Below are 11228 nucleotides of genomic sequence, written 5' to 3'. Positions count from 1 at the left end.
CTTTTATGACAGTCTATGGATTTTTCAACCTGCAGAGGGCAGACATGAGCCATTTCAACAAAATCAAGTGTTACAGAAAAACTTCAACTGTCGACCAAAGTAGACCCTACACAACCAGCCCAGAGATGGTTTCAACAAAATACTGACCCTGTCAAAACTTTAAAACATGCGGAATCTGAATAATAATAATAAAAAAAAACATGAACATACTGGAAACTTGAWTTTAAATCATATTTTAATTAAAACCACATTGGTTTTGTTCAAGAAATGTACAGCATGAAAATATACATTTAATGTCTTCATACAAATATCGAAGGTTATAAAATTTATAGTGAGGAAACGAACAAAAATTCACACAAACGGTTAWACCAAGCTTTGTATCTKTTGGAGGAAAATAGACATGTTGGACATYGCTTTGGTCTATTCACAGTGGTTATGTTTTTTATTTATGGGGACAGGCAGACGCCTGTGAGAGCAAAAAGACGATATATAAACCCTATTTGCAGAAGATCWGATGAAACGAAAACATTTGGGCTTCTGGTTTATAGGAACTAAAATGTTAAAGATTAGTGGAGGCGAGTAGCCAAATACATTCRTCGGTGCAAGAACTCTCAGTTTCAGGGACGTAATAAACAAATCTAATACGTCACAGCAAAAAAGAGGAAACRACAACTTTTTCCTGATTAAAAGCCGAGGCTTGGTGCTGTAGCATGCTTCTCTTTACTCTTGCTAGAGAACAATGAGCCCTTCGTGTCACCAAGCAGAAGGTTTGCTGAAYTCTGCTTACATTTTATCCCGTGCTTTGCCTAAGACTTCACACCTCTACAACTTTTTTCCACATTTTGTCACGTTTCAACCACAAATTTTAATCTAYTTTATTAGGGTKTTTTGGTGACAGACKAGCACAATGTTGCACACAAGTGGAAGGCGTATGACGCATGCTTTTAAACATGTTTTACACAATTATTTAMGGACAGCTTTACTCTGATACCCCTAAAAATAATGCAGCGCAACGAATTGCCTTCAGATATCGCCTTCGTTGATGCTGTTCAATTCGTCATTCACACAAAATCCCAATAAAGTCCAGTGACGTTTGTGGTGATGACATGGCAAAATATGGAAGAGTGAACACTTCTGCAAAGCACTGTATCTGATGGTGTGCGATGACCACTGTAATTTCTGCCCGACTCTTTATCTTAACTGACATCCACTCATATTTTCTCATCAGGAAGCAGTTTAGCTTAGCTTGCATATTGSYTTWAARRWYMAAAMMARSCYKRAMMRRWTWAAMYYMMAKTKGSMRSYKSMWWWYYYSRRGSCMMMASSRWTAAAAAGGGARATCAAACAGGAACATGCATTGAAACCTGCTGCCAGGCTYGTATACCGTAAAGCAAGTGGTGTMATTTAGACCAGTGTAATTTATGCTGCGAAAAAGCCAAAAGAACTTTTGACCATTACCCAGAGGTAACTGGGTAATCTATGGGTGAGATTAGTTTTAAGTTGGAAAKGTGGAAAAGGGAAGCCAGTGCGTCTTTAATGGAAGGTGTCAATGTTACTTACTGTAGGTTTTGTTTCATAATATAGTTCAGAACCTCAATGCTAATTTGTTGCAACAGGAATAGTACAGACTCTTTCAGGGGATTTATGGCTGTCCATGATGTAGTTTAAGTAAAAACAAAAATGATCTGAAATCTRCCACCATCCGGTTTCTCAAAGACGTTAACACCTACATCTTACCATGACACAATGAATCTGTGGTTGACACGTCAAACTGTATCAGTGAAACTGTGGACAGAGTGGGAGTGCAACGATAAACCCAGAAGGGATATTGCGGTCAGAACCAGGACAGGAGGAGGAGGATGGTGGTGAACGTTGACCGAAGTTACTCACAAACTCCTAAAGGTGCGAAATATCACCAGGACTCGGCCGTCTCATCAGTGCAATGGCAGCCTCTAATGTAGTAGGAGCAGAGAGCCGATGTGGTTAATGACATTTAAAGGTCGACAACTCTCAAGTGCAACAGTAGTCACAGTTGAAGTGTGGAGACACTTGTCTTGTTGTTAGTCACATAAAGAACACAAGATATTGCTTCAGGGGAAGGGAGGTGGGGTGTTAAATGTAGTGCAAATAAAAGAAAAAAAAAAAGGAAAAAAAAAAAAAAGACATCCATGAGGATCAGATTTCTGTTGCAGCAATCTCATCAAAGTTGATCTCGTTGCCGCTGCCCTCGTCCTCCTCTCTGCTCTCCAGTTCCAGGCTGAGCTCCTGCAGGAGCTGCTCCAGCTCTCTGTTCCTGCGATACATCTGCACGTAGTTCTCCTGCAGCTGTTTTTGGTAGCGGATCACTTTGTCCTTCTCCTCCTGCCATATCTGCCTCTCCTCCTCAAAGCCGCCTGCTTGCTGTTCGACCTTCTTGCGTTCGAAGGCCAACTCTGATTTCAAACCTTCCATCTGCGCCCTCATGCCCTGCAGCGCCTCGGCGCTGCTCTGCCGCTGGGCCTTCGCCTCATCGCTTTCGTAGGCGAGCAGGTGCTCCTCGGCTTCCTGGAACACCTGACATTGTCTGTTTCCTGGGCCCTGATTGGCCAGGGTGTCCTTGAGGTGAGCCAGCTCTCCTTCCAAGCGCCCCACCTTTTCTCTGAGCAGCTCCGCCTCGCTCTTTCGACGTTGGAGCTCGTTCTCGCACACCTCCAGCTCCATGGTCCGCGTGCGCGTCGTGCCATGGGCCTCCTGGAGCAGCACCTGAGTGTTGGTGAGTTCGCCGCGAGTCTCTCTGAGCTGACCTCGCAGAGAGACGATCTCGCCCACGCGCTGAGCCAACTCGCTTTGCACCTCCTTCAGCTGCTGCTTCAGCAGGGAGATCTCCCCCGACTTCTGACACACCTGAGAGACGAAAATAGAGCAATGTGCAATCTTGTTTGAAGAAAACCTCAGTATCTCAGAGATATTTTCATTAAATGGTCAGATGAAAATTAACAATTTAGGGTGTTATCACACCCGATAGCCCGGTAGACTTCAATTGGGGACCAAAATTCCAACGTTTGTTACATATGGATGATGCTGCGGCTGCAATAGCAAATTTATTTTCAGGTTTTCGACGCACCTTCACCAGGGATGGCAATAAATCTGAAGGATGCACCCTATAAAAGAGTGACGTGTGCCCGGAAATGCACTCTACATCTCCATTTCTTCATTGTGTTTATTGAGCTCACCATGTGGTTGCATACCAACGTGTTTTAACKCAAAAATGCCCAAGCCTCATCTGCTCACCTCCCACTTGGTCTCCTCCAGCCGAGGCCCCAGCTGAATCTTCTCGTGCTCATAGGATGTGCAGCGCTCCTCCAGCTGCTCCCTCTCCTTTAAGAGTTGAGCAAAGTCCTCCTGCAGCTTCTTCTTCTCCTGCTGGAGCTGATAAACCTAAATAGCATAAAACACACTTTTGAGTTTGTATTTTGGAAAGAAAAAGACAATATTAAAGAGTTCCCACTCTTAAGTCTCACCTTTGTCATCCTATTAGAATGCTAAAGTTTAAATTGTTATAGCCAACATCAATGTTTATTAGTCAAAACATTTGAATTTATCGGTTTTGGTTTCTCAAAGTAGCTACTCTGCACTCCGGACATACAGTCCACATTCAATCCTTCCTGTACTTTTAATACTGTCTGTTTTTAAAGACAGAGGGACTCTAAAATTTGGRATGATTTGAAGTTTGGTGATGATAAATTGAGGGTTTCGATTMTSTGCGAGGTTTGTTGGTTTACTCTGAAGCACAGGTGTTTGTTCTAACCTGCAGCTGCAGCACCTGTTGAGCACGCTGGGCCTTCTGAGACGCCACCTGCATCCTGGTGGCACAGCTCTGTCTCAGCTCCTCCAGCTCCAACTCGAAGCGCTTCTGCTTCTCCTCGTAAACCTAAAGCGTGACAAAGGATTACGCTGGAATCTGTTATCGGGACAAGGGATGACTTCTAGCAAGTCTAGAAAAAGAGTTTTGATTCGAACAAACCTGGCAAATAGCAGCTTCGTTATCGTCCAGGTTGTCTTTGAGTTGCTGCAGCTCCAGCTCCCTCTCCCTCAGTTTGTCCTCCAGGTCCCTCACCACGCCCTCGTAGCCCTCCACGGGGCCGGGGGAGCGTCCGCCGGACCCGCTGTCGGACAGAGGCTGACCCCGGCMGCTTATGGAGCCAGAGCCCGTGCTCTTACTGGAGGACGAGCGGCCGCTGTCTGAGTTGGTGTGTCCRTGCGTGCCGACCGATGGGACGCTCCTTATGGGCTCCAGGTGACCTGTAGGGACCTCGGCCGACGCAAGACTGTAGGTGGCACCGTTGTAAGGCGGCAGGCTGGAGAGGGAGTTGCGGCCMGAGTCGGACAACGAGCAAGACTGGCTGCTGCCGCTGCTGGCGTTGCGACCGCCGCTGTAGGAGCTGCGTTTCTCAGAGCAGGACGGGGACACCTCCCTGTGGGCGGGGCTGAGCAGGTTCAGGTTGTTTTGGCCTTCAGGGGCACTGGCACCGTGGCGAGGGGAGAGATACTGCATGGCGGAGCGGCTCTTGGGAATGACAGGTTTGAAGGCAGTGGGCCGCAGCACTGTTTTCTCCATGTTCTGGTAGAATACGAAACAGCAAAAAATGTAGGAAAGGGGAGAAGAAAAGAGTGACAATTTAATTAATTTAAATTTAAGTAACAGAGCAAACGATATTAGACATGGCAGTCCAGGTATGTGTACTTTTGAAACAATACACCCAGCAAAGTTTAAACAACACAGCCCCTGTTTCAGGGATCAAWAAAGGCTGTAACTGAACATATCAGAGACCAAATAAACTAACATTGGCAGGAATTTATTTGTGAAATAAAGCAAAGTAGAATCCGTTCMAAGGTATTTTCTTCTGGCCAAATACATTTTAGCTATGAAGAACATGAATGCATGTCACTTCAAATGGCTTATCCTACCAAATATTGCAGAGGTCAGTTSCCACAGTGACATTACACACTGATACTGCAATCACAATTGAAATTCGATAGGTTGTGCAGTTCTAATCCAAGTCCTAATGCTGCAAAAAATATTTTTWAAAAATCTACCATTGATTATTATTTCAAGAACAACGTAGTCAAAAATAAAGAATRATAATAAATAATAGCCAACTAAAATAATATATATTTCTCATTATTATCCGTTATTTCCTGACTGCTGTGTTTCTACCGGTAAACTCTCACCTTTTCCAGTTTTCCTGACACTGGGATGAGTCTCGGAGGAGGTCCGCCCACGTTCCCATTCAACCCGAGACCCTCTTTAGTCTCTTCCAGCTCGCTTTCCARGCTCGGAGGTCTAACGAGGTTGTCGTTCCAGTCCCCCACATAGTCCTCGTTTATATAAGTATAGTTCCCATTCCGACACTCCTTCTCCAGTCCTCTGCCAGATGTTGTGGAGTTCTGTTTCTTCGGCGGTGGGACGTTTTGCAGCAGTGGGTCTCTGGGTGACTCGGAGCCTAAGCAGGAAGCCCCCGGCGTTGGCCGCCGACCTCTGCCCACCAGCTCTACAGCAGAGCGGTGGTCCTGGTAGGGATTGGGACGTGTGGTGACGAGGCTACTGCCTGAGCCCATTGGGTCCAGAATGGGTGGCGGCAGGTGGATGGGGGGTGAAGGGCCAGACTGGTGTCGTCGGCGAGCTCCTCCACTGTGGCTGGGGGTGTGGGGCTCAGCAGATATGGGGAGAGCCTGAACCAGGGCCATGGTGGCAGCTCCGAGGGGTCACTTGCACTAAGAGAGGAAAGAAAGTTGGAGATAGAGGCAAAAAAAAAACATAAGACCTATAGACTCTTGTAGGTTCAGCATAACATTGTCCTACTTTTACTGAAGTCAGATTCTGAAGTAACTAACTGACCCCTGAAGATATGCTGTGGATTCCRGTAYCAAAAAGTTAGCAGTCAATCCTTTAAGTCATGTACGTTGTTAGGTGTGTCCATYGATTGAATCCGTTGGTCCAGCGTATCCCTCATGGTTGGATTGAGATGTGGGGAATTTGGAAAGCCACCACCATTCCAGAACCATTTTTGTGCTTCTGTAAGGGTGCATTATCTAGTTCAGGGGTATGCTAATGCTAATGACCTCATTATTTGACTCAGGTGTGTTGCAGGACACAGGTCCTCGGGGTGTGGATTTGAAGATCTWGTTGAAAGARGTCATCAAGGAGCAATGTTTGCATGATAAGTCAATGGTCAGCAAGAATGCTTAGGTAGGCGCTACCTACCAAAACAATTCACAAGGACAGTAGGACCCAAGGTGTCCCAGCAGAGCATTGCCTAAACCAACACACTGCCTTCATTTAGAAAATGTTTTGATATTTTCCAAATGTCCTGCTTTTATCTAGGAAATACAATTCGTACACTTTCTGTTTCTCAGTCGTCAACACCGTTTTTAGTTCACTGCAAACATKATGCGGTAAACTACAGCCTTAAAAAATTCCACACACACAGAGAACCAGGACGGGGCCATTCAGTAAATTCAGCCAAGCAGCGCAAACTTTGGCTGCAGCCACAAGGCTTCTGRGTCAACGCGGGGAAGGCCTGATCCGAGACGTAAAACTTTGACCGACATGCTGGCAATTTTCTTCAGAGCAGCAAAACGCTACAGTCTCCAAACATCTAATCAGTCGTGGTAGCAACTGAAAATTTACAGCTGTGGATAATCCTCCAACGGTGCAGCACAAGGAGAGAGGAGACAGGTTAAACCTGCTGGGATACTTTGATGGCCAAAAATTCCTGAGCAAATCCGTCTACATGTGGGAATAATATGGGGGAAAAGTCAAACTCACCTGTTTATTCCGTCACCTTCACAGGGYAGAAGGTAAATACTGACATCATAAGACTGACAACAGATTTTTTTTGTTTTTTTTTTTGTGGGTGACTGCTGAATTTTTGTTTGGTGAACAATGGCCAACGGGATACTTGTTAATGAAGCCATGCTGTGTTTAAAAACATAAACAYGGTGAGTCAGAATATGAGGATATCCGACATGCGGGTGTGTCTTGTTCTAATGTTTCAGATGACGGAATGCCATTTTTTTGTCACTTTACTTCCTCTGTAACCCTTTTATCCTGAGAAACTCTTCATGTATTAAGATCTGAAGTAATATCACAAACTAGCAAAGACGGTAAACGAGGTAGAAGAAAAGCTGACAGCTGGAATGCTGGGCGGACGCATTTCTGGAGCAGAGCAGCAAAACAGAGGCCAGACCAAGTACCTTTCCAATGTGCCAACTTTGCAACACGCCTATAAGGCCACTTGTATRATTTGACTGATTAGGAAACGTTAATCGGCGCCCTTTAAGCCTGGCTGATCCCTACTTCGACTCTGAAGTGACTGGGACAAACGGGGTTCTACAGTGTGTTATGATGCATGGAAAAAAACAGGACTACATCATGCGAGTGCATTCTTGGCTTGTTTTTTTCCGTTTTGATACAATGGTAAAGACCAAGTATTCTTAATAAATGGAAGTATTATTAGCTGGGACATGTGGAGCTGTTAAAGAGTTTCAAACAAATGTGCTACAGAGATTAAACTTGTGAAGATCAGYTGTAGGCCAGCAGCAGAGAAGATGCTCCACAAAGCGCTCAGTTTGGAACCGTTACTGTACATATTCCTCACTTTTCTTCGTGCACAGTTCCTGTTTGGACACTAGTGCCACAAAGTCCCCAATAATACATTTGGATGAACGCTTACTGTCCTTTACGCCCATACCTGATACAGAYCTTAGTGACCAAGATCAGAMACTCAAGGAGTTTAACAAATACATCATCTTGCAGTTGTTTTTATTGGATCATTCCTTCTGATCAAGAAGAGTCCATTGCTGTTCAGAGAGAAATGAATGAGCTCTAATCCCTGAGGAAACTATGCAGGGCCCCTTATAAGCAAAGCATAAGGGTCTCGACTGTTTTTAAAGCCTCTACCATGATCATGCAGTCCTGGTTTCCCTTTTGTTGTCATAGAAACGAGGGCCTCAAACATTAAAGAGGGGAAAGAAAAGGGAGGGGGGAGGTGGGTCAGAGGGCTGACAGAGAGGCCAGGACCCTCCTTAGCATCTTAAAAACTTGAATCATTTTATGGCTCTTGCAGTCGCCCATACGAGGCCTAATGGAAAATAAATGGATATTTACAGCTAATGACTAAAAGATGGATGTTTGCTCTCTATTACACAGAGTAGAGAGCAAAACACTAAACCTCAAGCAGAGCTCCAAGTTTTACAATATGACAAAAAATATGGTTGTAAAATTAAATAGGCAATTTACACCCACTGTTTTAAACAGTCAAAAACCTATTGAAGCAATTACTGCAAATAGACCCTGACAGTAACAACAACAAACACGGTACAGCATGTAGGCGACATTTCAGCTGCCCACATAAAGTCTACGYTGTCAGCTGATTCTGACGGAGCAGACTGTTTTTGTCTGGGGAAAGCCTTTAAGGGTTTTAATGCCTTTCAGTCACTCCTCCGACCGGAGGAATGTGTGCTGCTCCAGCTGAGGAGAGCAAACAATTAACCCGAGATGTTATCTTATGCTTTATCACAACTAAAAGAAATGCAAAGAGCCTCTACTGAATTTGTTGTAAGATTGATTTAACTGAGCAGAACAAGGAACAAGAACACGATGAACAGGAAGGAAAGACCATCCTGTTGACATCCAGTGGAACATTAACCATTATTAGTGTCCTGCTAAGCCYGCTTCCCTGGTCAACTAGAAACACTTCACAGGATGTCACACGAAATCCACTAGACAAATACATTTTAACAACACTGTTCCCTTTTGAAATGGACAGGGAGAAGGTCCAGATCCACTGGATGATGTGAAAGTAATTTGTAAGATGTTAAATGTAAGTAGCCTTCTTTTAGCCAGCTGACCAGCAGTGTCACCAGCAACAGGAATATTAACAGCTGAAAGGAATTCTGGTTACAGAGTCACTTTTTCAGGCTTCCAACTAAAAATGACTGAACTGTAAAGTCTGTTGATATTAGTGCTTCTTCACTTATGCTTAGTTTAACTTGACGTCAATGACCAGTCTGTGCGTCTCTCATTTTTATCTAACAGGAGATTTGAACTGGATTAAATAATTTGCAATTAGGGAAAAAAAAAAAAAAAACTAGAAGCTACATCTAACTCATCTTATTCCTCATGTTTAAATGATGCCTCAAAGCACAACGTTGAGAAGTTTTTGCTGGGATTTCAGTTTGCAGATTCATACATTCACACATAAAAATGTGAAAAGGTCTGCTMTAAAATAACTGCAGTGTCTTACTACAGTCTCTCAGCTAGGAAACACCAATCCACACACAGTAGGCCTTTATAAATGTATATTTACTGGCAAGTAGAGTCACTTCCTGTCTGGCTGTGCCTGAGACTGTGTCATTACAAGTGTTAGAAATATAAAAACTGGATTACAGGAGCGGTTTTTATGAGTACAGTGCATACCTCAACTCCAGCATCACACAAACCTGCTTTGACCCAAACCGAAGGAGCTTAAGCTAAATCCCTCTTTATTTGCGCCACACCATAAACACATAGCCACAGAAGCTAAAAATACGCCTCGCACCAGGTAAAACATTGAACGTGCCCCAATTGAAAATGTCAGCCCTCAACAGGGGCTTCACCTTTCGAGAGCCTCAAGAGGGACATTTTCTGGAAGAGAGAGCATCTTAAGTTTTCTGCAAGGAACGTCTGTATGTCTGGAGATCCCCTCCTCCACTCTCTGACCACTTAAAACTTCTGAATCTCACTCTGTACCCCCACCCTCTCCCACCTCTTTATTCTTCTGCCTCTCTTCAGAAAGTGGAACAGAGGGCAAAAGTGTGACAATGCTATTTTGGTTCCGACGACAACCCAGCTTTCTGCAGCCAGACACCTCGCAGACGGACCTGACAAAAACTGCAGCCACAATGAAACATGTAAATATTCCCAAGTAAGGCTGCTAACGATGCTGATGTTGATGCTAATTAGCTGCTGGCAGGATGTCAAAACCATRTTTACTGACATTTCTTGCAGAAAAATTATGTGGAAAGCTGCAACAGTTAATGCGTCTCTTTACATTTCTGTATCCAATAGAACTATCTTCTTATCTTCTTTGTATTTTCAACGTCATTGATTTTTCCAGGAATATTCACCACACTTAACATGAATACATTTCTCTTGTATCACCTTAAGTACTGCACGAATTGCCAGTAAAGTAGCTTTGCATGCAAGCTGAAGTCTCTGACTACTCMGATGGTATTTTCTTTGCACTTCTTCCCTCCAATGCTGATTGGATCAATGGTCATGGTTAATGGTAATGCAGGTGCATGCAGTGTTGGGATAACTGGCTTCTGTGGTTGTTGTTTTTTTTTTTTGTCCCCCCAAAATCCAGGATTTTTTCCTCACATGGATTAAATATTTTGGAGCAGCTGCACAGGAAATAACTAAACCATTGAAAGATGATGTCRATTTTAAAAACGGCGAATAAAGAAAAAGAAAACAGAAGTAGAAATATTTTTAAATAGTTATGTCTCTTGAAAGTTTGGTTTTTCAGCAAGYTGAGTAAGTTTGTTAACTGAAAAAAAAATGTTCTTAGTTTTAGTATCAAAAAGGTTTCCATATGAATGTGACATAAAATAGATGCTTTTGTTTCTAAGGAGCTGAAACTGAATTTTAAAAAGCTCATTTGTAAAAAGTAGCTTGTATTTTATACCGACACAAGATCGGAGTCGCTTACATAGCTTTCTTTCCCTGCCACAACTTTAAAAAGCCATTTTTTGTGCAATAAACCTGCATGATTCCCACGAACCAACTGCACAAGTATAAAAATGAACCAGCCGTACAAACATCCTGTCTCTCTTGCTACAAAAGTAAATAAAGGCAGCGATCCATTTCTCCAACAGTCCAACCCTCAGTTTCTTACCCCAGTTTGTTCCTTGCATGGCTGCTTTGGTGTCAGACCAGCTCCTCCTGATAACCTCAGCCTATACCACAACGTTTCTAAGATGTAAGCTCGCTCCCTCGCTATGTTCTGTTTCTAAAAGCCACCCTCCCTCAAAAAAAAAAACAAAAAAAACCCAACAACCTCCAAATCCCCCTCCAAAAAATAAAAGAAACAGCTCATTCTCAAGACAAATGCCACCAATGTGAATAAGAGCTCAGTCCCCTCCCCTTCCTCAGCTTTCATACGTTCCCTCCTCCTCTTCCTCACAACACAGCCCAGCCTCTCCCT

The 11228-nt window shown here is 43.7% G+C and overlaps 1 protein-coding gene across 1 annotated transcript; it reads right to left on the bottom strand.

Annotated features, from left to right (window-relative positions):
- Positions 1 to 2060: 2060 nt before the first annotated feature.
- LOC103481675 (leucine zipper tumor suppressor 2) lies at positions 2061 to 11118 on the bottom strand. The gene is made up of 6 exons (XM_008437314.2): positions 10920 to 11118; positions 5212 to 5754; positions 4004 to 4600; positions 3788 to 3910; positions 3271 to 3417; positions 2061 to 2883 (listed from the first exon to the last, which is right to left on the bottom strand). The coding sequence occupies exons 2-6, from the start codon at positions 5725 to 5727 to the stop codon at positions 2176 to 2178; spliced, it is 2091 nt and encodes a 696-aa protein (XP_008435536.1). The 5' UTR covers positions 5728 to 5754; positions 10920 to 11118; the 3' UTR covers positions 2061 to 2175.
- Positions 11119 to 11228: the final 110 nt, after the last annotated feature.

This window comes from Poecilia reticulata, linkage group LG19 (genome assembly GCF_000633615.1).
Source record: "Poecilia reticulata strain Guanapo linkage group LG19, Guppy_female_1.0+MT, whole genome shotgun sequence".
NCBI lineage: Eukaryota > Metazoa > Chordata > Actinopteri > Cyprinodontiformes > Poeciliidae > Poecilia > Poecilia reticulata.
This window is presented reverse-complemented; position numbering and strand designations above follow the sequence as displayed.